This window comes from Asterias amurensis, chromosome 13, assembly GCF_032118995.1.
Source record: "Asterias amurensis chromosome 13, ASM3211899v1".
NCBI lineage: Eukaryota > Metazoa > Echinodermata > Asteroidea > Forcipulatida > Asteriidae > Asterias > Asterias amurensis.
In genome coordinates, this window is record NC_092660.1 from 9866902 (window position 1) to 9891080 (window position 24179).

Below are 24179 nucleotides of genomic sequence, written 5' to 3' on the forward strand. Positions count from 1 at the left end.
CTGTTCCCAAAAGTGCTGCCTTATTATTATTATTATTATTATTATTAAAGGTGTGAATTCAATTCTCCACATTCATCTGGGGAAACCAGACAAGAAAACTCCTTCAAAAATACAGTATTAATGTATGGCAGAGTGAAAACGTTTTCATACCCAGGTGCACTTGAATGAATTAACAGTGCGAATGAACCTACCCATAGGCACTGAAATTACAATCCGCAAATCCTCTAATTCAAGCTAGCAAACGACTAATGATAGCGTGATTGGGGGATTTTACAACGTGGCTCTACTCTCGTTATTCATTTTGTGATGTGGTATTCCTGAATATATCAGACCTCAGTGCTCTGCCTAACTTAATTGATTTCCATGTTCGAGTTGCCGCATAAAAAATGCTAGAGGGGTGATATTGTCTGGGTCTGGAAATTGTTTGGAATTGTGTTTGGGAGAAAATTAGGGAATTTTGAAAAGTGGGTCATGAGTGTGTACTTTTCAAGCCAAGAAGGTCCCTCAACGCTAAAGTACATATATTATATTACCCATGATGTTCATCGGGCTCTTAAATTTCCTAAAACCATTTGAATTCCTACGGTGTATACAGCAGACCTGGAATTACACAGAGACCACACAGGCCATGGTCCTGTTGCCTCTGATCCTGGCCTTGGTGCCCTTTAAAAAAAATCCCATAAGACTTTAATGGAACAAATTGTCCTGGATACATGTAGGACGAGTTGGTCTTTGAAAAGTGTTTGAAACTGTTTATTGTGAAATGCATTAGTTAGAATATAATGATCCACACAATTATCACTCGAAATTGCGTGGTTTTCCTTTTACTACGTCGAATAACACGGTCGGCCATATGAGAGTCAAATTGTTGACTCCCATACACGTAAATGGCCGCCCATGTTAGTTCTTAAAGTAAAAGGAAAACCACGCAATTTCGAGTCAAATTATGTGTGGATCATTGTATTCTACTTTTAAAACATCTTTCTAACTATATGCATTTTATAACAAAACGGTTACAAACGCTTTTCAAAGACCAACTCAACCGATCAAAGGCAAGCTTTTCCAATGGAAGTGCCCTGTGGAAAATGAAAATGGCCCTGCCCTCTCAGAAATGAAATGAGAGATGAAGGCCTTGGATTGAAGTTGCGTGTGCCTTTAGAGTAAGGGTTACACTTCTTACAGTATGTTTTGGTTCAATTAGGCAGTCAGACTTTTTAGGTCCTGAGTTTACTGGCCTACATGTAGCTGGCCACTGGTCTGTGGTCCAGTGTAAAATCAAACCCTGTTTTGCGATGCACCTTTTCGAGCCAAGTATGTCCCTGACCATCCCTCAAGAAAGGGACACGTTGCCTTGGATCGAGGGAGTTGGTCATTGAAAAGCGTTTGAAACTTCTATGATGGTTGAAAAGTTGTTTTAATAGTAGAATATAATGATCCACACAAATATGCCTCGAAATTGCATGGTTTTCCTTTTATTTTGCAAGCTACATGTACCACGGTCCACCATTTTGTGGAGTCAAAAATTTGACTCCACAAAATGGTGTGCCGTGTTAGTTCACGACTTATAAGGAAAACCGTGCAATTTCCAGGCACATTTGTGTGCATCATTTTCTACTTTTAAAACACCTTTTCCAACCATGCATTTCATAACATTTCAAAGCATGTTGCCTTGTCTTAAAAGATTGGGGGGACATCAAAAGTCGTAACATTTCTTCAGGGCCCCGGGAATTTTTTTAGGTCTTAGTTGCTCTCTGGTGCAATCTAGGGACTCTGAGGAGTTATGTGCCCCCTTCTCAGATATTGGAATTTAAGGCCTATTTCAAGTTATGATGCACCATTTTAGATGCTGCATGTACATGTATGTGGGGCAATCGTAGGCCAATAACAGGCATAATTAATGAAACAGAACATAAAGCCTTTAAATATGAGCATAACCTTTTTGTTGAACAGCATCTTCAGGTGTGGATCTATGACACCAACTTTAGGGGGCAAATCTGTCAAGAGTGAGCATGCAAATGTGAAGCCTTTACGGCAGTGGATTTCTTGGGAGAAAAAGGGGTAGTGAGATTAAGATTTAAGTGATCATACGAACCGTTGAGACATCCAATGGTATCATGAAGATGATGATGAAGGAAAAATACCAGGATACAAACGTGGTCACGGTAACCAATATATGCTGCTTCCTCCAGTCCCCATATTGGTGGAGCAGAAAGGCGGATAGAAGAAACACACACGTGATCTCGCCAATTAGTGGTCCGACACTCATGGTGGAGATTGGGAGGCTTCCAGTTCAAACGACCAACAAAAAGTGATTTGTAAAAGTTTATAAATTATACATTTTGGATGGACCTATCAGTGGTTTGTCATTTTACAGCAAAAAAGTCGTAAAATATCTGTTACAGCTTTTGAGCTGTTTATCATCAGTTTGTCGTCATCTCTAGCGAATCTTCAAATACTCAACAACAGTCTTTCAAAATTGTCTGGTATTTCTTTAGATTTAAGAAACGTTCCTCACTAGATGCTTACTGTATTCGAGTTTGTTGGGAGATAAACTATTCACAGAATAAGTTCACTGAAATCAATTCCTTTGGTACAACTTTTAAAGCCATCATGAGAAGATCTAATTTTGAAAAGATTTAAGTATCATCTTTCACTTTCAATCAATCCAACTGTTTTGAACTGGCGTTAGATTGGTTGACAAGAAGAGACAAAAGAACCTTGCAGAATTCTGTAATAAGAAAAAAAAATGAGAAAAAAAAATTAAACAGTTACTGTTCAGGGTAGTTTTTTTTGTTCGGGGTAGAGGTATCCTTGAAGTACATTGCTCACACATAGCAACATGCAGCCAATCCAAATTTCTTCAATAAAAGTAATTCAGGCCATGGAGGAAGAAAAAAAAATACATTCCCGAATCGTGTTCCAATATGATTTATTTTAACTCCACTGTTTTTTTAGTTGCGATGCAATAACCCTAAAGCTCCACCTTCCGGACATTTGCAGACCGGAGGGATACGAGACAACCCATCCAAGCAGTAACAAATCAAATGTGGATTCCAAAAATTTAAATTTTAAATATTTTATTACAAATAAATTATTTTGTTCCTTTTTGTAAGTGGGTCATTCCGTGTCAAATCACCCAATGGGTTAAACTCAACCCTCTTCAAATTTGCTCAAATTTGGTTTATGGGGTAATCCTGGCTCAACAAGCTGAAATTTTAAATTTCAGCTCCATCCGATAAACGGTTTTCGCGCTACGGCATGCTCTTTCTCAGTGATTTCGGGCAAAATGCGGCTGACCTCTGATATTCAAACGACCATTAATAGTAACCTTTGGGTCAAATTTGATGAAATTTATGTCTTTGGAAAGGAAATTGCGTAAGCTTTCCAAATCTGCCTTTACTTTTTTTGTAGGAACATGTCTCGGTATTATAACCTTTTGACCTCTACTTTGACCTTGAATTTGACCTTGTGGATCGCGTGATCCGCCAATAAACTTCGGTGAAAATTTACCCCCATGTTTTCTCCACAATATAAAAAATTCGAAATATAATATTTTTGGCTTGCCTTTCAAGCTCCACTCAAAGTTGCCCTTCATGTACATGTACATTACATACATGTCCATAGGTAACGGTATGTACATATCAAGCAAGGCTATGGTCCCAAAGCAAAATCATGATATTATACATACGTGAACAAGTATGTAATGTAGTTTGCATAGGAATAAGCAAGTAGGGCAACTTTGAGAGGTGGAGCTTGAAGGCAAGCCAAAATTATTACATCTCTAATTTTTTTATATTGTGGTGAAATTTTCCCCCGATATGTTTTCTCCACAATATAAAAAAATTAGAGATGTAATAATTTTGGCTTGCCTTCAAGCTCCATGGCCACCACTCAAAGTTGCCCTACTTGCTGGATCATGCGATCCACAAGGTCAAATTCAAGGTCAAAAGGTTATCATACCTAAACGTGTTCCTACAAAAAAAGTAGGCAGATTTAGAAAGCAAATGCAATTAGCTTTCCAAAGACACCAATTTCAACCAATTTGACCCAATGGTTACTGATTCATGGTTGTTTGAATATCGGCAGTCAGGCGCATTTCGACCGAAATCAATGAAAAAGAGCATGCCGTAACGCGAAAACCGTTTATCGGATGGAGCTGTAATTTGAACCTTGAGCTTGTTGAGCCACGATTATCCCATAAACCAAATTTGAGCAAACTTGAAGAGGGTAGGGTTTAAAATTGCTTTCTTGGGGGGTGATTTGACACGGAATGACCCAAGTGCACCAACCAAGCTTAATGTTTTTTAATTAAAAATTATTAAACTTTTAAAGGCACTGGACCAGTTGGTTATTGTCAAAGACCAGCCTTCTCACTTTTTTAGTAAGTGTATCTCAATACAATGGGGTCATTCCATGTCAAATCAACCAGTGGTCCCCAGGTGACCCCCTCTGATTTTGATGAAACTTCATCAGAATGATTGGATGTGGCTCAAATGAACACATACAAAAAAGCTAAGTTATATTTCATGTTGTTTTCGAGATTTGATTCATTGAAATTTGGTCAAGGCGGCCATTTTGTGCTCGCACGAGACGTGAAAAGTGATTTTTGTGATAATTTCCGACTTTGAAAGCTCATAATTTAGTTATTGTACCAGGTAGAGAGCTCAAATTTGGTATACCATCTTACTTTTTGCCAAATTTCATGAATCTGCGCTCAATTTAAATGTATCTCCTTTAATTTTCTAGTTATAAATGGTCACTCAAAGTAGGCACTTTAATCAGCCGAAAATGTTTTTTGTGATAATTGGGGTCACCCTGTGCCCACATGAGGGGTCAAATGAATCCTATATTTAGTGCTGGGCGAATAGTGAATTTTTGTTATTCGGATACCGCTGGCCAACTATCCGAAATTAACCGGATATTCGAATAGTTTTTTTTGCCGCTAGAGGGCGCTATTTAAAAAAAATAAAATTAAAAAAAAATTAAAAATATTTTTTTTTGCCGCTAGAGGGCGCTGTTCGTTTGTGAATGAGATCTTATGGGCGGATTGATATTAGTTTTAGACAGTGTCACTCGGTTCATTCATAAAAATGACCGGATCTAATTTAAAGATGGCGATTTGCTTTTTCTTTTGATCGTGATTGACTCTACGTGAAGGAAAACTTTTGTAATCTTTGAACAAATTACGTCAGAAATGTCATTGTTTTAACTCTTCACGGAGGTGAGCATAGTTAAATACTTAATATATGCTGTTTTATGCTGTCTTAATAGAAGTTTCATAAGGATTCAGACAAAATATTCATATCAGTTGTCGCCCGACGTCCGCGGATATTCGGATATTAAAGAATATCCGGTTACTCGGTTGTAATTACAGAATTATCCGGTTTGTAAATAGGTATTCGCGCCCTATGCAGATATCCGGTTAAGAAAAAAAAGGCATTCGCGGTTACGGATAAGAAAACCTATTCGCCATTAACCGGATATTCGAATAATTCGCCCAGGCCTACCTATATTCCCTAGTTATTATCTATGGGTGGATGTCTTTACCCACAAGCAATTATAAGCTTACCAATGCATCATTCAGAAATAGCATGGGCCCAAAGTAGGTTCCAGCCAGAAAAAGGTCAAAAAGACCCCGCCCGTCTTGACCCCGGTTGACCCCGCGATCATGTACATGTACATGTACATTCATGTACATGTACATGTACAATACATGGTATGTTTGAAGCTTGTGTAGCTTATTTGTTCTGGCTAGCAAAAAAGTAAGTTTGTTTGTGTTATTGTTTTTAGAAATGGGTTGATGATGCATGTTTTCAACTGCAATACATAATTTAAGGCAGGTACCTCAAAGTGCTGCAAAAATCTCCCATCACACACAAATATTGGAACACCCCAGTATGGAACCATACCCCAGTATACCTTGTGGAGTTTCACTTGAAACATGGATCAAACCACAAAATACAAATTAAATCTGCCAGTACTTAACACTCACTGTCTGTCATATTCTTCTCTGGTTTTAACCCAACCCCAGTCCCCTTTGTTTCCTCCATGCTATGCATAAAATATTATTCATAAATACCTGAGACAATTTCGCTATCCCTTTTGGTGGAGAGCGCGTCACGTGGGGGTGTTTAAACCTTTGATAATGACCAGTGTTTATAACCGGTTGTGAGCAGATACTCTGCGCTAGTCTTGGTGCAAGACGTTTCTTGTTACAGGCGATGCGGGCGCTGTCGGTGAGTTGGCCGCGCTGTGTGTGAAAGGAAAACGAGAAAGTGTTGCACCAAGACTATATGCGCATGAACAACCATAAACTGTCGGAAATAGGCATCTCAGATGAAACAATGCAACACATGGACGTCGTACATATAGAGCTCAAGCACGTCAGAAATGGATAAGTTTTACAGAGTTTCTTACTATATTTATACGCCTTTTTAACCACAAAGGCATTTATGAATGGGAATAATTAATAAAAGAGTAGTGACCCGTTCATTAACGGCCGTTTAAAACCTTGCAGGGTCGTTGCAGTGTGATAAAGGCCCTCGCCTTCTTATCACACGGCAACAACCCTGCCTGTTTTAAACGGCCGTGAAAGACCTCATTGCTACCCCTTTATTCCCTTATTATAAACAAACCTGTGAAAATTTTGTATAAATTTGTCGTCGAGCTTGCGAGAGAATCATATAAATAAGAAAAAACACCCTTGAAATGAATGAATCCACTTGATAAGTTTGGGCTTTCAGCTGGGATAACTTTCCGTATGGCGCCACCAGTTTTTCACTCATTTTTACAAAAAGGGATAGGCCTATCTCATTGAGGTAAATTAGATACTCTATTAGTATTACTATTATTTCATATCGAATGAAAAAGTGGTGGCGCCATACGGAAACTTTTCCAACCTGACAACGTGGAGCCTCCCCACATGATCTATGGATGGGCTGTTCAGCAGTGATATTGACATAGACACATGACTAGATCATATCAGTCATTTCGCACACTGTAAATTATTTTTTATTTACAAATAAAACATTCAATAATTACTGTTTCCCATCTCAAAAATAATTTCCAATCAAAACATGGCGTTGGAGAAACATTGCTGAACAAACAATAATTCATATTTGGTAAAAAATAATGTTTTAAATGGAGTAAAAACATGGTAAATGTGGCTACTTACCGTATGTTTCTTGCCACACAATCACTCAAAATCAGCCACATATATTATCATGAATATTCATTATGTAGTAGGGTCAAAGTTGAAAGATCAAAAGATTATAGTCTGGTATCTGTTTATATTAAATGATCGTTGTTTAAACTGATGTTGAGTGAAAGGTGACTAGACTGCATACTGTCCACATGTTAAAACTAGGTGTTTTCCCGCGGTGCTTCTGGGCGCTCAAAAATGTTGTTTGGTCATCACTTATTAATGCCAGACAGTTAAGAATCGACAACATTGGTGGAGAAAATCCCTCTGCCGATAATATGGCTAACAAAGATGAGCTGAGGAAACGTCTGGTTTGGGTGGATCTCGAAATGACTGGCCTAGATGTGGACAAGTGCCATATTTTGGAGATGGCCTGTCTAGTCACGGACAGCGACCTCAACGTTGTGGCTGAGGTAGGTCCATGGGGGTGGGGCCGGTTGGACAGGGGTGGGGGGAGTTTGGGTTACTTTATAAAGAATAATACAAACATATTCTTGAAATATTTGTTTGGCAAGATTCGTGATTTTTGTTTTTAATAAATTAATATGAATTTGATTAATGATTTGAACTTGTAACTGAAGTTCTTCTGATCCTTTTCTTTATTAAAAACTAAAATAAAAGTACAACTACAAAACAATGAAGTACAATACAAGTTTGCGTAGAACTATTTTAATAAACTCTAGTCTCAAACAAAGATCAGTATGAATACTTATTAGCCCACAATTCTTATCGAATATAATAATATAAATACAATCATTTCATTTGACATAATTTTGGTTCAAAATCAAATACTGAAGTGAAATGTCTATATGGATCCGCTAAAGTCAAATGCCTTATCTTATTTTTTCGGTCGGAATCAAGTCATGGGCTATGCAACTCTCATACATCTGGTAAAAAAAACTAAGTGGGACCATCCATGGTGATCCTTGCATGACCTATTGGATTTCATTGGCAGTATAAAGTTCTTGATCCTTTATACGTTTTCTTCCTTAATGCTTACAGGCCCCTAATCTCATCATAAATCAGCCTGAAGAGAGATTAGCGGAGATGGATGAGTGGTGTACAACGCATCACACAGACTCTGGTCTTGTGGATGCAGTCAGGGCAAGCAAGGTAAGGCCATGTCCGAAATGGCGACATCGGCAACAGCTACGGCTAGATCGTGCGCATCTGCCTCTTCAACATTGGCAGACACACCGATCTAGTCATAACTGTAGCCGGACACGGCCTTTATACCAACAAAAGCTTCACTTTAGAAACATTTCAAAGGAGGCTGGAGCAAAGCCTGTATGAGAAGGGAGCGAACCACCCCAACGCTTTAGCACAAGGATCCCTGCCTCCCCCCCTTGGAGGCTGGACCCCTGCCACACAGAGCTCCAAGTTTGGCTGCCCTCCCAGAGTGAGAACAATGTTCTGCTAAAAAGCAAGCATCAGCAGGAAACCAAATTGTACATAATGACATTGTATGTTATTTGAAACCCTCAATTTTTCAACAAGCACAGTTTGTTTTGTGTTTTGTTAGTTTTTTGCTCAAAAGCAGCTCGATGAAATTTGCTCCAATGACATGATTGATCTTGCAAAATCACCGTCTATAACTTTTCATTGCCCAACAGGTTTCAGTGCAGCAAGCCGAGTATGAGATGCTTGCGTTCATTCGTCAACACACCATGCCTAAAAAGTGCCCCCTGGCAGGCAACTCGGTCCACGTTGACAAGACCTTCCTGGAGAAATACATGCCACAGTTTGTTGAGCATCTTCACTATCGGATAGTTGATGTGAGCACCGTCAAGGAATTATGCAGGTGTGCTTTCACATCTACTATAAACCCACCCATCTACCTAACCCTTGCCTTTACTTCAGGCATGATATTCTTCCCACTTTAGTCCAATTTCTGATTTTTGGGGCCTCAGAAATAGTAGCAATTTTTTTTATGAAATTGGCCTGAAAAGTCTATGTAGGTTAACTCTTGTCCTACTTTTTTCCCAAGAGCCAAATACCATGCCTGTTAACTAGGTCATCGGTGCATGCTTTTGGACGAGCTATTCATCCTGCGATTTGGGGGGCTGGACTTTTAAAACTAGAGTGGTTTGTTGGCTCAGCGTTTTCTATTCCTGCCGTTCACATTGATTGACCCCGGTTCAAATCCCACGGTATGTAGGTTGCGAGGCAGCAAGCCGCTCTGCCATACCAGTTGTTCACCAATAATTCTCCACTGTTTCTTTGTTATTGTTTTCTCATTGTTTGCTCATGAGGGAGATATAGACAAGAAAATTATTATCTTTCGGAAGTATGTAAGCATCGTTTTCCTGCCACATCCAAAACAACATTTTCTTCTCACTTTCTATTCGTACTGTTCTTTAAAAAATTATATATCATCATATTTTTGTTCAAAATCAAATGACGACACTTAAAATAAAACAAAGTACAGAGTGAGTATCAAAATGTTCTGGATTGAAAATAATTGGATTTAATTTGGCCGATTCTCTTATGAAAAACAACTTCTCTTTCCTCCTTCTAAACAAGTTAAGAGCCCAAGTTCAAAACTGTTGACCTCATGTGAACTCTGACCTCACTTGTACTTTTTGTAGGCGCTGGTACCCTCGGCAGTGGAGCGATGTCCCCTACAAGAAAGGCGCTCATCGAGCTCTTGATGACATCACCGAGAGTATCAAAGAACTGAAATACTACAGGACTAACATCTTCAAGTGATTTAGAATCAAGGAAAGTTTGCATTTTGGCTGGTTGCATTTCGGCATTTCCTGTTTTAGGTGAATATCGGTGCCAAGACAACTTTTAGCCAACAAATTTACTAAGCACAGCATAAAATTGCTTAGTAGATTTTACAGGGGACCAGGCAAAATGAAGTATGTGTATTCTGTTTCTCACTGGTTCTCTGTCAACGTATGCTTGTACAAGTTTTAAAGACTCTGTGAGACAGGGCCAATGTATTAGAACAAACAAGTTGAAGCTTTCAGTATAATTTACAAGTACAGTACAAGTCAACTTTGGAGTTGTTTTAGCTAATTTGTCTAAATTTTGTATTCCTAAATATGTTTACGAGGGCGACAGAAGCTGTATGGCCTCCAACAAACCTAATACTTTGTTTTTGTTGGGGCAAGGTAGTTGTTTTAAGTAAAGGGCACCTCATCTCATTGAAGGAAATGTAAATTTATATCGGAAAACTTCAATGGGGCATAAAGGCAGGTAGCTCCTTGCCCTGCTCTATTAGAAACTTCAGGGCAATATATATAATATTTCATTTTAGTGCCCTCTAAAAAATCAAAATAAAAGAGCATGTCCTCATAAAATGTTCTTCATTCTGAAGCTGTATTAGAAATCTTGAATTGTGTATGCAAGATTCAAAACCTTTGAATAGTGAAGAAATTGTGAAATAATTAAACTAGTTTATCAGGCCGTGAATTTCATCTTTGAAAGGGCAAGACCATTTTCATTTTGCAAAGGGCACTTCCACTGGAAAATCTTAAAAGTCTAGGCAAAACTTTTGAAGGGGCAGCTAGGCCAAGATCAGGGGCAACATAGGTTGTGTATTTATATGCCTGGTTTATGGTAGACGACCAAGTTGAAAGAGGTGGTGTTTTTCTCTAGAGAAGAACAAAACATAGTTCAAAAATTTGTGAAAAACAAAGAAGTTTTGGTTCAAATGGTGCTTCTTTTGAAGAGGAACAGCACTGTACAAAAACCTCAAGACTTGACTCCCCTCTTCGAAGATTCACAACTTCTATCAAGAAGAAATTATGATGGTCTTCCATAAATTAGTTTCCTGGGTCTTTAAAATGCACAAAAGCTTTTCAATTTCAAACCCCCATGGGCCGATTTCAACTTTGTATCAATCGACACCACAATACAAATATGGTGATACTGAAAACCCATCTTAAAGGGAAGGTACACGTTTGGTAATTACTCGAAACAAATATTAACTTAAAAACTGACTTGTTAATGAGCATTGGAGGGCTGTTGATAGTATAAAACATTGTGGGAAACGGCTCCCTCTGAAGTAACGTAGTTTTTGAGAAAGAGGTAATTTCTTACTAAAAAAATAAAAGACTTCTTGCTAGAATTCTTTTATTCTTATCTGAAAGCACACAAATTCGTCAAACAAATGTGTTTTTCTTTCATCATTTTCTCGCAACTTCGATCACTAATTGAGCCCAAATTTTCAGACTTGTTTTTTATGCTTTAGTGGGGATACACCAAGTGAGAAGACTGGTCTTTGACAATTACCAATAGTGTACCTTCTCTTTTAATTAAGATAAATCTTAGTGCTTTGTGAAATCGAGCCCTGGAATTTCAGCAAATATAATCAGTAATAAGCCACAAAGGGAAACTGACTGTGTAAATATTAACTATTTTGGGTTTGAACAAAGAACAAATGATGAGAGTGGGATTTGAACTGTGACCTCCAGATCAACCTGCAAGTGCTCTATCAACTAAGCTACATGTTTCTAGCCCCAGTGATGGTGGTCTCCGTATTCTGACAAGGACATTGACCATTAATCGGGAGACCGTCAATATTGGGGCAAGAAAGCTCACTTGGTGGAGTGACTAGGTGAAAATAGTTAAGTCACGTGCAAGGATTGTTTGCCCATCGCAAAATAGTAGTTTGCCCAAGGCGAATTAAAAATGAACCTGTGGGAAATAGTTTTTTTTGCCCTGGTGAATTAGTCATCCAGGTTTTTTTTCTGTTTATGTCCGAAATAGTTTGTAGGGACGTTCCTGTGGAAATCAATGACGTTCCCGTAGAAATCAATGGAACAGTCAGTTTCCCTTTATGCTTTATAGGAAAAGCAAAACAGTCCAAATAAAACTAAATAATTAATGCGAGCAACAACACAATCAGCTAATGTTATTCAAAGGTTAAAGTCATTTATTTAATGGAGTACGATAAAGTAAAATGTGAATAAAAATCAGCAGTAAATGAAAAAAAAAAGCTGAGTTGTCTTTAGTCATAACTTGTTCAGTACTTTTTAAAATATGGGATAAGCTTTTCGTCTGTGGTTCAAATTCAACAGTTTAGATTTTAAAAGAAAGATAATATAACATTTGTAAAAAAGTTGAACAGTTCAACCAACAAGAAGTTAAAAATGGCTCATTGATAGTTGTGAAATACTTGATAAAGCATAAATGTTATTGCTTATGTACAAAAAATTTGCATCCAAAAATTTTCAAGGCACTTTGTTATTTATACAAAATATTGCATGTATGGAAGGAGTTCTTGGTAAAATTACTCTTTACTTGAGCAATAGCGATGGCTGAAAAAGAAAGACATAGAGACTTTGGGTGTGTTTGAGTATTTTGTATCTGCATTAGGCCAAAACACAAAAAATATCAGTTGATCGTCCAGATTTTTCAAAAAAGAGGAGGATGAGAGCCTTACTATTTACAATTTTTTTCAAGATGGCCGCTAAGTATTTCAAATCAAACAGGCCACTAATTCTTCAGTTTGAATCAACCGCAAACTTATTTATACCTATTAGTTGCATGAGGACCTGTGTTAACACTAACACTATAAAGATTTGCTGGTAGGCATTCACTTATATTGGTTTTTTGAAACAGGCGATAACAAGTGTTCCAGAGCATCAAGTTAGATTCGGGAAAAGCTCCTAGGCCAGTCCTTTTGAAAAGATGGATTAAAAAAAAAAGGATGCGGGCGGGGACGATCAATCTGGTATTTTTTTTATTTGGCCTTAGTTACCCAGTTTCAAGTGTTTTGGTAACATTTATAGATGAAGCTTTGGCCATGAAACGAGTGACAGTCCATACTCACTGTGAATGACGATGTATGTACTGTAACATAACTTATCAATAGAAATTTCAGCCTCAATAATCATAAAAAAGTGAAAATCACGGAGCAATGTTTTCAAGAGAGCCTGTAAAGCCGTTGTTCATGCTAAAAAAAAAAAGTGAAATTGTTTCACTCATTTCTCAATAACTATAGCACCTAAACTGGTAATACTTTAAAGGCTTTCTTCCGACATAATCTTTAAACCGTAAAGGTTCATGTAAAACTGTGGACCTTTGTGTTTTGTGCCGTACAAACAGTACCCAAACCCTAAAAGTGGAATCCCAGAATGTCAAAGGCGGATGTACACAGCCACAGTCATGAAGGGTATGCATTTTTCAAGTCCATTTTATGAACAGTTTAAAAACCATTGATATAGCAATTATCTCAATGTATCAATTAAAGCCATTATACACTTTCGGTAAACAGTATTGTCCAAGTCCCACACTTCGTGTATCACAACTTATATATAAAATAACAATCTTGTGGAAATTTAGGCTAAATCAAACATCAGAGTCGGGAGAAAATAACGGGAAAACCCACTCCTGTTTTTCGCGCTTTTCGCCGTGTGTTGACATGTGTTTATAACAAATCCGTAATTCTCGCTAACAAGAATTTATATTGTTTTACCGTTTTCTCACAAAGTAAAGCATTTCATGGACTAATATTTCAAGAGAAGTCTTTCACCATTACCTTCTGTAAACCCTGTAAAATATGTGTAAATCTGTGTACTTTTATTTTTTTCTGCACCGAAAGGGTCCAATGGCTTTAACAATCGCTGTGACAACGATAAATACAAAAAGAGTTTGTCAAATACAAGATCTGCAAAAGTTACTCAATAGTTATCCGCAGTGCATTTTGTGTTTTTGTAACAAAACAAAGTGTAGCAAAAAGTTTAACAAAACAAAGCGTGCCCATAATTGTGGCTGTGCAATGATGTTTATTATTAACTGATCAGCCATTTTATTTTCTCTTATCCAAATCAATGGTACCACAGTGAGGCTTGAAGGAAAGTTAGTCTGTCCCCCTTCCTATTTAACAATGCTTTAGCCAAAACCAGGCACAGGGAATGCAACCTTTTACCATGAGTACACAACCCTTTATATTGCAAACGATTATATGGGAGACTTTTGAATGCCAGTGGCAGCAGGCTTACGAGGTTAATTTTCAATTGCATCTACCCATTGCGCAAGCGCTAACTGTTGATTGAGGTGCATGCTGGTCTAGCTACGGATTATTTGCGGTAAGGTCTATAATAACGTCGTTCTGAGTATGCTCACATTTCCAAGAACCATGGATTTACCTGGTAAGTCTACTGCCACTGAGTGTCCCCAAATGGAAGAGAAGATTGTTGTTGGAGCACCTTTTACTCGTAGCAAGTAATCTCCCAGATGGAATTTCGTTTCCTCGTCGTCGTTGGACGAGCGATCGACGAGAAGGGGTAGATGTTGACCTGCACCCTGGGAAGAATTTCCTGAATCATCCCGTCTTCATGGTTCAGCCCAAAGACGTCTATGGTGCGCAGATGAGCGAGGTTAGTGAGATTACTGTTGGTGTAACAATACAGATTTGACACTTGTAACAACTTAGCCTGAACATCTGACATCACACTTCGAAGCTTGTGAATATGCCAGAGACCGACCTCCAGCCGGCATATACATGCACCTTTAACCTACATTCATTTCACATAGAGAAAGGCAGTCAAATTCTATGGCGGATGTGATAGGAGTGTACTGTTTGGGCATTTACTGAAAGCTCATGTCACTGCACGTTTATCCAATGATATTGTGTCAAACTGAATAACTGGATCTGAGTGGCAGGTACCTGTCTTTATAAAGATAGGGGCCTAGTCTAGTAACAACTCAACATCACATGGATCATACAGCCTCTCACCAATAAAGGGTGCTACTGACGAACCCTTATCAGTCAGTTTTCCTTGTGGTTTATAAAATGATATTGTAACACTTGAAATTGCAGGTGGACTGATGTCTGCTAGGTGGGGGTTGCATTAGTTGGACGGGCTTGTGAAGGATGGTGGAAGTGTGAGGCACACCAAATACAAGCTTACAATCATCACAAATATATTGACAAAATAGGGGACACAACCAACATAGGGCTAGATAACTCAGTTGGTAGAGCTCCGGCACATTAATCCGGAGGTCTTTGGTTCAAATCACACTCTAGTCAATTCTTTGTTCATCCCCCAAATCATCGCAATTAATGTTAGACTTACAAAAACGATGCGCGGGGTAGACTGTAACATCGACTCAGGGAAATATGCTGTAGATCGGTCATGCACTCAACCATAGCCTCTAGAGCCGTGAAGCCGATTGACGTGGAATCGCTCAAGTCTAGCTCCTTCATGAATGGACAACGATTGCGGGCAAGTGCAATAATGTCTGTGAAAAAAGGATAATGATGGTTACCAACTCTCTCGTTACGCAAAACAATTGAAGGTGACTTGGTAATGAGCAGTAGAGAGCTGTTGATAGTATAAAACATTGTGAGGAACGGTTCCCTGTGAAGTAACATAGTTTTTGAGGAAGAAGTAATTTCTCACTGAAATTAATTTTTTAATTGATCTTGTAGTAAGACATCTGCTCTAGCATGGCAAATATTTTTCCTTTGAATAGTTTTCCAGAAAACTGACAGATTTATAAAAAACAGACAGAAAAATTCATCTTCCAACTTTTATCATACCTTCATTTTTCAAAGTTTGTCTGCAACCGCTTAAGTTTAACTTCTCGAGGCTTGTCGGTGCACATTCAACAAAGGCGAGCAATTCTTTGCGTGATAGGCTGGTCCAGGCAAGATTTAAGGACTTTAATCTGTAAAGGTAAAAAAAAATACATCAGGAATATAAAGTGCAGCTCAATGAAGTGTTGGCTATACATCTTTAAGGCAATATAGGAGGGTTGCCTGGTGCGCTTGAGTCAAGTTCTGGAAGCTAAAAATATCGAGTGTGGGTTCGACTCCCAGTCATGACACTTGTGCTCTTGAGCAAGATACTTAACAGAAACAAATTTTGCTGCCGGTGTTGCACACTCGTAAGGAGTTGTGCAGGTTTCAGGAATGTGTAAATGTCAATGAAGTTTTACAATCAGGGCCCAGTGTCACAGAGCTGCTGTTAAGCCTGGTTCAGCAGAAAATCATGCTCAGTAATTTTCTGCAACACAAACATTTACGGGAAACCATTCACATACAGTACATAAAGAATGGTATTTTGGCTGGTAACCTTTTGCCAGGGGTGAGAGTCTTAATTTACTAACAAAAAAGTCTGAAACTTGGATACAAATTCAAAGGTATGTTGAAATGATGCCATTTCTACCGTTTGGTAACCCCTGGGGTTATAGATTCCGTAGAGCTTTTGGAAACAGCATCCACAGCACTAGATAAGTAGAACAATGAGCAGGATTTCTTTATTTGTGGAAAAAATATTGTCTGATTTTCTTCACCAGGCCGACATAAAAAGGGTAAATTCAGCGAAAAGTCTGAACAATCTCATCCCTCCCGGGCAACCTCGGTAGTCTAGTTGGTAAGACACTGCTCTAGATGCAAGGGTCATGGGTTCGAATCCCACCCGAGTAACATGCCTGTGATATTTTTTCACAGGACTCGGGGCCTAAGTACTGAGTATACAGTGCTAACACACATCGGTGTATGGGTAATAACCAAAATTAATATTTTTCTTTCATTATTATCTCCCATTATCTCAAATTTTCACACGTTTGTTATTTTAAGCATATGTTGAGATACACCAACTGTGAAGGCTAGTCTTTGACAATTACCAATAGTTTCCACTGCCTTTAAATCTCATACCTGTTGTGCTTAACTTTTGTTGGTGCCAAAGGAGCTCCACGATGTTAGACCCTGTACAGCTCTGCCATAACACCCATTAAAGTGAAAACAGAATAAAAAAATCATAAGGTTTATCTGCTCACCTTTTGCAGCTCTCAAACATGGTCCTCACACCATCTTCCTTTAACCCAGTACTCATGCAGAGGTTCAACTCCTCTAAGCTCCCACCTTGATTCGCGATGCACTTCACCAGGTCTTCGCTCAGCGGACAGCTCTCGAGACTGAGCTTCTTCAACTGGTTGCTCGGGCAGTGAGCTAAAACCTCGGCAAGCTGCTCTGGCGTAGCGTCACTGGCTGATAGGTCCAAGTATTGCAAATGAAGCTTGGGCTGGAATGAGTTCTCTTGAAGTTCTTTGGATCTTCAGATAAGAAAATAGTGAGAGCTGTTTTCATCGTGGAATCCGGGCCCAATTGTTCAACCATTGGTTCATTAAAAACATTCAAATCGCAGCCAAAGGCTGAATTGTGTTAGTATAAAATAGTTTTGTAGCGGATCATGATCTGCCTTTCACCTTCGCAGACCCCGGTTAGAATCCCACCTTAGACAGAACCTCAAGTGTGGACTTTCAGTTCCTACTGGATTGCAAGGTTTTCCTTGTTTGGGGTTTTTCCTCCCACGACAGAACATTTGGTCGCCTTTGTGCAAAAACTTAAGTTGCCAGTTGAAATATTCAGAATGTTGTAAAACAGCCCAGATGTACACACAAAACAATCACTTGCCGATATACGCTGCTTTTGCAGATGAGAGACTTGTAATTTTGTCTCCCACTTTTATAAAGACTCTATCTACTGGAAAATAAGTGCCTCACAAAAGGAATTCTGACCTTCTCAAAGAGCCCCTCAAAGAATTATAATAAAAACTGGATTTATATAGCGCCAATTTACCAAAGGATACAAGGCGATTATTAGGGGAAATGGAAGACCAAATTAATGGGGACAGCCAGCTACAGATTTGAGAGGAGGTGAGTCTTGAGACCTTTTTTGAAGGTCAGATATATACAGCAGAACCACTTACTGCTCAGATGACCTGGAAGACATTCTGGCACCTCTCGCTGATGATGATGATGATAATGAAGCTTGATCAAACACCGAGCCTTTGATGGAGCATCTTGAAAGCTTTGCAGCTACCGTACCACGCTGTAGAACTCTCCCCAAAGTCCCAGAAGAAAAGATCTTAGAGGCCAGATCAATGTGCCTCCAGAGACTGTCATCAACGCTTTAGATTTGACAATTTTAAAAACAAGGGAAAATATTTTAAATTAAAGGGTTTATGTATCTTTTTCATAACTAGCATTTCCTCTGCCCATTCTTATGTGAAGCGGCCCACCACACTACTTTCACCACACTCTTTGCCAATATCATCACACAATTCCACAGACAGTGCCATAAAATTGGGCCCAGGGAAGTAGTTTTTAACTTATTTTTTTACAGAACAGTAGTGCTGGGCGAATAGTGAAATTTTGTTATTCTGATACCGCTGGCCAAATATCCGAAATTAACCGGATATTTGAATAGTTTTTTCGCCGCTAGAGGGCGCTATTTAAAAAAAAAATATATATATAAAAATTTTTTTTGCCGCTAGAGGGCGCTGTTCGTTTTTTCTTTTGATCGTGATTGACTCTACGTGAAGGAAAACTTTTGTAATCTTTGAACAAATTACGTCAGAAATGTCATTGTTTTAACTCTTCACGGAGGTGAGCATAGTTAAATACTTAATATATGCTGTTTTATGCTGTCTTAATAGAAGTTTCGTAAGGATTCAGACAAAACATTCATATCAGTTGTCGCCCGACATCCGCGGATATTCGGATATTAAAGAATATCCGGTTATTCGGTTGTAATTACAGAATTATCCGGTTTGTAAATAGGTATTCGCGCCCTATGCGGATATCCGGTTAAGAAAAAAAAGGCATTCGCGGTTACGGATAGGAAAACCTATTCGCCATTAACCGGATATTCGAATAATTCGCCCAGGCCTACAGAACAGTAACCATTTTTCCAAAAAGAAAACCTTCAGGACAAATAATCCTGATCAGACTTTTCACTCACACAAGATGGTTCCAGCGCTTGCAAACTCTAGCACAACTAGTCAGCGTAGTCTTGGGAAGCCATTGGAAGACACCTAGCATGATTTCATCTGACAAGACGTAAAATGGATCTGGAAAAACAGATTAAAAGGGATTGATGCATAAACAGATAGTTTATCAATAACAGTCCACAATCTTCAACCAAGAACATGTACATGACCGAAGCTCACTTTGAAAAGGTGCATGCATTTCTGTAAGGATGTTGGGCAGGGCTGGATTAACTGTTCCGCAGAATTTGGCACTAGTGATCAATAGGTTCTACTAGGCACTAGTGATCAAAAGGGATCAATAGGTTATATCTAGGCACCAGTGTTTTATAGGTCCTAAATGTAGGCACCGCTGTTCCACAGGTCCTAGGTACCAGTGTTCTAGAGACATTGGTGATCTATAGGTCACAAGTAAGCCTCATTAGACACCACTGTTCTGCCCTGTTGGGTAAGCTTGGGCGATATTGCTTTTATTATCCCGCGATATATCGTCCAAAAAGTATCGCGATATTCGATTAAATCGCGATGTATATTTGAAGAATAATACTATGCCCAATTCCCGTACTTTGAAAGTTCAAATAAATCGAAGTATGGATCTGTGAGGTGTACTGTCTACCCATGGTGTTGTAGCTCTATGAGTTACACACAAAGTGTCTTTTAAAGTGTCTACTGCGCATGGCTGTTCTTACATGTGTGTATATCCTTCCCATTTCAACCAATAAGCATCCATAATGCACATGGAGTGACCTCTCATTCATAAAACGGTTGTGGATGGGTTGTGGTTTCTGTAATATAATCCCATTGTGGTCTGCAGTTCGGCGGCGAGGCGGGCGCACAAGGCTCCCACACAGGGGAGGTAATTGATACATTGTGTTACTTCTAAAGTGTCTGTGGGAGACTGCCTGGGCGCGTAAGTGTTTGATGTTATTTTTTTTCAATTGAGGGATCTTGGGGTTGTTTCTGGGACTTGAATTTTTTTTTTTAAACAACCAGTTGTGGTTGCAAGACATCTCAATTAGGGAAGACATCGCGATACTTCATCAAAACCACGATATGCCGATAATTTGATTAACAAAAAATCAAGACGATATGGTAATCGTTAAAGAAATGATATCGCGATTTTCGATTATATCGAGATATCGCCCAAGCTTACTGATGGGCAATAGGAACTTAGGTTTGGTAGGCCCTTGAGCGCCAGTGTTCTGTAGGTTAAAGGCAATAGCACTAATGTTCCATAGGTCATATGTACATGTGTTCCGCAAGCCCAAGTCACTAGTGTTCCGTAGGCCCTGTAGTGCATTTTGGCTGAATGATAAGCGAGTTGTGAGCTCGGTTACCGTTTTGGTTATGACGTCAGAAACAATTATTGGTTACAGCCGCCAAACCGCACCCCTAGGCTCTGTGGCAATTTCAATTATTTTGCAGTGCTCTGACCCCCCCCCCCCCACTTTGTTGTTGGCTCTAGACGCAGGACAACACTTACCATTCTTTTTCTCTAGTTGTAATTGTATTTGGCAGCTGCAGACATGACCGTCATGTATGTGCTCTTTCATCGATTTGACCTCACATGGAGAATCATGCTGATCTTTGACCTTGGGGTCAACACTAGTACTCTGGGAGGAAAAAAAGGAAAACTACCAGATATTTTTTGTTTGTATTAAGCGTACTTGGTCCTCTAAGCTGATTAGCAGTTTTGTAGGAAATGCACTTTGTACATGATTTTTCAATAACAAATGGAAAGTAAAGAAATTTGCTAAACATTTTCTGCTGCGTATCTTTATGAAATCAGGCTCTAGTGAAAAAAAAATCACATAAAATCACAGGTTTGACTCACATGCTTTTGAAGCTCTCTGGATGCATTTCTTTTATTCCTAGACAAATGTGACCGATTTGATGCTGTAACGTCTGTTGTATCTATTTCCTGTACACCGAGGTCGTCGTAAATCTGTTTTCTGTCTGTCTTGGCAATATCCCAAGTGAATGTTGGGGCAAGGTGCTCGGTTCCCTGAAGAACCGTCTTTGTCCTCTTGACACACGATTGAGAGCTGTTCCTTCTGTTCAGCTTTGAGTTGACGTTACTACTGGTGGAGGATAGTGCCACATTCGGTGCAGTGCGGGATCGTGTTCGGCGACTGTTTTGTGATTAAATACAGTTAGTGTTAAATTATTAAGTACTGAAATTTTGAAGATGTCTGTTATAGGAGCACTACCGTGTCCCAGCAGCAGAGATACCAACATTTGCATCTTCTTGCAATTGAGGAGATTTTGTACAACCATTAGGGAGATATTTCAAATTTTGCATTTAACGTTACATATAGATTGTAGTACTAAACATCTTATTTGTACAAATAGGGACAAAGTTTCCAAAATCAGGGAGATTGTCAAGTTTGTTAGTCCAAACATGGAATGGAAAGACGTTTTTCGTTTCCAAGGAAATTTCTGCAGTCTCATATGAGGGTTACGCGTCCGGCCGGCTATGCAGTGGGATAAACTATTTCTGACAATTGTTGTTGTACCAACTGCAAAACAAAGACGACATTTCAACACACAACAGTTAACAAAAATACATAGTCGGAAAGATTTTATATCATACCACATCCCCTCTTTCACTTATTTTTATCAAATAAAAGAAATTAAATATTATTATGATTATTTATTGGACTTTTTTTTGATTGAGTAAATTTAAATACTTCGAATGCAGGTACACTTCGAAGCTTCAACTGCGCCTCGCAGAGACGGAGTCGCGGTGACGTTCATACGTACACCGAAGTTGAGGTCGCGCTCTGTCGCTAAACTATAAATATTTGGCAACCTAGTGGGCACTCTGAAAGATGCACAACAGTGCCCTCATTAGGCTCGAAAATACACAACTGCGCTATAGCTAATGCACAGCGGCAGCTGTGTTGTCAATTTATTTTATATGATAACTCACAAGACCCCATTAGAGGATTATTTCAATAATTATGGGAAAAGAAGCCCGAACTCCGTACAAATAATTAATACTTATTAATATTGTCATACTACATATTACCCCAAAAGAGGATTATTTCCAAAAAGGAAATAATTAAAGGCCGAATCCTAATACACTTGACCCCATAAGAGGATTATTTAAAAAAGGGAAAGAAAGCCCGAATTCCGTACAATTATTAATATTGCCCTCATACACTTGACCCGATTAGAGGATTATTTAAAAAAGGGAAAGAAAGCCCCAATTCCGTACAATAATTAATTTTGCCCTAAAACACTTGACCCCAATAGAGGATTATTTAAAAAAGGGAAAGAAAGCCCGAATTCCGTACAATAATTAATATTGCCCTCATACACTTGACCTTATAAAAAAAAAAGGGAAAGAAAGCCCGAATTCCGTACAATTGTTGACATTGCCCTAATTCACTTGACCCCATTAGAGGATTATTTAAAAAAGGGAAAGAAAGCCCGAATTCCGTACAATTATTAATATTGCCCTAATACACTTGACCCCATTAGAGGATTATTTAAAAAAGGGAAAGAAAGCGCGAATTCCGTACAATTATTAATATTGCCCTAATACACTTGACCCCATTAGAGGATTATTTAAAAAAGGGAAAGAAAGCCCCAATTCCATACAATAATTAATCCCCTCATACACTTGACTTTATTTTTAAAAAAAAGGGAAAGAAAGCCCGAATTCCGTACAATTGTTGACATTGTCCTAATACACTTGACCCCATTAGAGGATTATTTAAAAAAGGGAAAGAAAGCCCCAATTCCATACAATAATTAATATTGCCCTTATACACTTGACCTTGTTATATTAGAGGATTTTTTTTAAGAGGGAAAGAAAGCCTGAATTCCATACAATTATTAATATTGCCCACAAACACTTGACCCCATTAGAGGATTATTTAAAAAAGGGAAAGAAAGCCTGAATTCCGTACAATTATTATTATTACCATAAATAATACACTTCACCCCATCAGAGGATTATTTCAAAAGGGGAAAGAAGCCTTCACGATTGCATCATATGCCCGTCTTGCTAAAAACGCCCTCTATCGGCCATTGCCAACACCGCGTCTCCACGCCTCCACCTTCCCTGTCTTCACGATTGCATCATATGCTCGTCTTCCTAAAGACACCCTCTATCGGCCATTGCCAACACCGCGACTCCGCGCCTCCACCTTCCCCGTCTTCACGATTGCATCATATGCTCGTCTTCCTAAAGACACCCTCTATCGGCCATTGTCAACACCCCGAATCCGCGCCTCCACCTTCCCCGTCTTCACGATTGCATTAAATGCACATCTTCCTAAAACGCACTCTATCGGCTGCTTCACCTACCTCACCACTTACGTCACACTTTGACTCCCTACGACCCTAACATTTTATCTGTTGTATTCATCAATCGCACTCAATACAAAATACAATCAAGTATTATCACTATCAGTATAGTACGACCAAGTTACTTAAAACGTACGTGACCGCGACTCCGCGGAGGCGCAGATAGAGCTCCGAGTGTACCTGTATTCTATAGTTACTCCTTTGAATATATTCACAATGAAACAAATGAATGAAACAGTGGTGAAGTCTTTTAGTTTTTATTTTAATTGTCAATAGTGCAGACTAGATTCATTTCTTTATTTCGTGAGCCTGCCATCTATACTTCTAAGTTCTAGAAACTATAAAATATAAGGCCCCCCTGTGGTTTCTAGAAGTACCATCCATCATGCATGTGAATTGTGATTGTGAGTACTACCATGGTACTACTAGTACTACTACTACTACCTAGGTACATGCATGTACTGACCCTCCACTTAGTACTTCTAGAAACTCCACTCTGCATGCTGTGTGCGTGGTGCGGCAATGCACCAATCGTGTCAAACACACGGAACTGATTTTGCTTTCAATATCATTTAAAAATCATTATTAAACCACCCACAATAAAAAATCATACTGAACAATTTGAATACTCACATCATCGTTATAACTTCCAATTACTGTTGATGTCACACAAGTCAATATTTGGCACGAAAACAGTCAAATTTCCAGCGGTAAACGCACATGATATGTCGTGCTTGTTTTTTTTCTGCATTTGGCGGCAAATCTGTAAATCAACCAATCAAATGTGTTTAAATCCCGGAAGTAGGTCAACACGCTGATTTTCATACGGCTGTTGGATGAACTTTTCAATATCTTAACCAACAGCCGTTGAATATCTAGGCAGCATACATTTTCCGACGACCTTTGTATGTTTGATACATTTTTCCTAA

The 24179-nt window shown here is 38.9% G+C and overlaps 3 protein-coding genes across 6 annotated transcripts in view; 1 reads left to right on the forward strand and 2 right to left on the reverse strand.

Annotated features, from left to right (window-relative positions):
• The window catches only part of LOC139945826 (G-protein coupled receptor-associated protein LMBRD2-like), a 23815-nt gene extending 16550 nt beyond the window's left edge, over positions 1–7265 (reverse strand). The window contains exons 1-2 of one of the 3 annotated variants that reach the window (XM_071943292.1): positions 7175–7265; positions 2093–2728 (exon numbers count right to left, since the gene is read on the reverse strand). In XM_071943292.1, the coding sequence (XP_071799393.1) occupies positions 2093–2266 (174 nt within the window). In that variant the 5' untranslated portion in view covers positions 2267–2728; positions 7175–7265. Of the gene's footprint in view, positions 1–2092; positions 2729–6079; positions 6251–7174 lie in introns of those variants that run through there. The other 2 variants (XM_071943294.1, XM_071943293.1) reach the window with 2 other exon arrangements.
• On the reverse strand, positions 4994–24011 carry LOC139945828 (S-phase kinase-associated protein 2-like). 2 transcript variants are annotated; one of them, XR_011787178.1, is made up of 10 exons: positions 23884–24011; positions 20768–21065; positions 20417–20546; positions 18909–19017; positions 17875–18075; positions 16943–17218; positions 15702–15829; positions 15235–15400; positions 13578–14548; positions 4994–5507 (listed from the first exon to the last, which is right to left on the reverse strand). XR_011787178.1 is itself a non-coding variant. In XM_071943295.1 (9 exons), exons 1-9 carry the CDS (start codon positions 23886–23888, stop codon positions 14368–14370), a joined length of 1494 nt encoding a protein of 497 aa, XP_071799396.1. In that variant the 5' UTR covers positions 23889–24011; the 3' UTR covers positions 12061–14367. The 2 variants fall into 2 exon arrangements, 1 of the variants encoding a protein (XP_071799396.1); XM_071943295.1 differs by lacking the exon at positions 4994–5507 and having other exon boundaries at positions 12061–14548.
• On the forward strand, positions 7342–11926 carry LOC139945829 (oligoribonuclease, mitochondrial-like). The gene is made up of 4 exons (XM_071943296.1): positions 7342–7614; positions 8204–8314; positions 8815–9002; positions 9790–11926. Exons 1-4 carry the CDS (start codon positions 7354–7356, stop codon positions 9908–9910), a joined length of 681 nt encoding a protein of 226 aa, XP_071799397.1. The 5' UTR covers positions 7342–7353; the 3' UTR covers positions 9911–11926.
• Positions 24012–24179: the final 168 nt, after the last annotated feature.

Excerpts from the sequence above, each read along its gene's own strand:
- LOC139945829 (XM_071943296.1), top strand. The coding sequence starts at position 7,354 with ATGTTAAAACTAGGTGTTTTCCCGCGGTGCTTCTGGGCGCTCAAAAAT. Across the intron at positions 7,615-8,203 it reads ACCTCAACGTTGTGGCTGAG|GCCCCTAATCTCATCATAAA; the intron begins GTAGGTCCATGG and ends TAATGCTTACAG. Across the intron at positions 9,003-9,789 it reads ACCGTCAAGGAATTATGCAG|GCGCTGGTACCCTCGGCAGT; the intron begins GTGTGCTTTCAC and ends TACTTTTTGTAG.
- LOC139945828 (XM_071943295.1), bottom strand. Across the intron at positions 17,219-17,874 it reads TCTTCCAGGTCATCTGAGCA|ATCCAAAGAACTTCAAGAGA; the intron begins GTAAGTGGTTCT and ends TCTTATCTGAAG. Across the intron at positions 14,549-15,234 it reads CTACCCCGCGCATCGTTTTT|TAATCTCACTAACCTCGCTC; the intron begins GTAAGTCTAACA and ends TTACACCAACAG.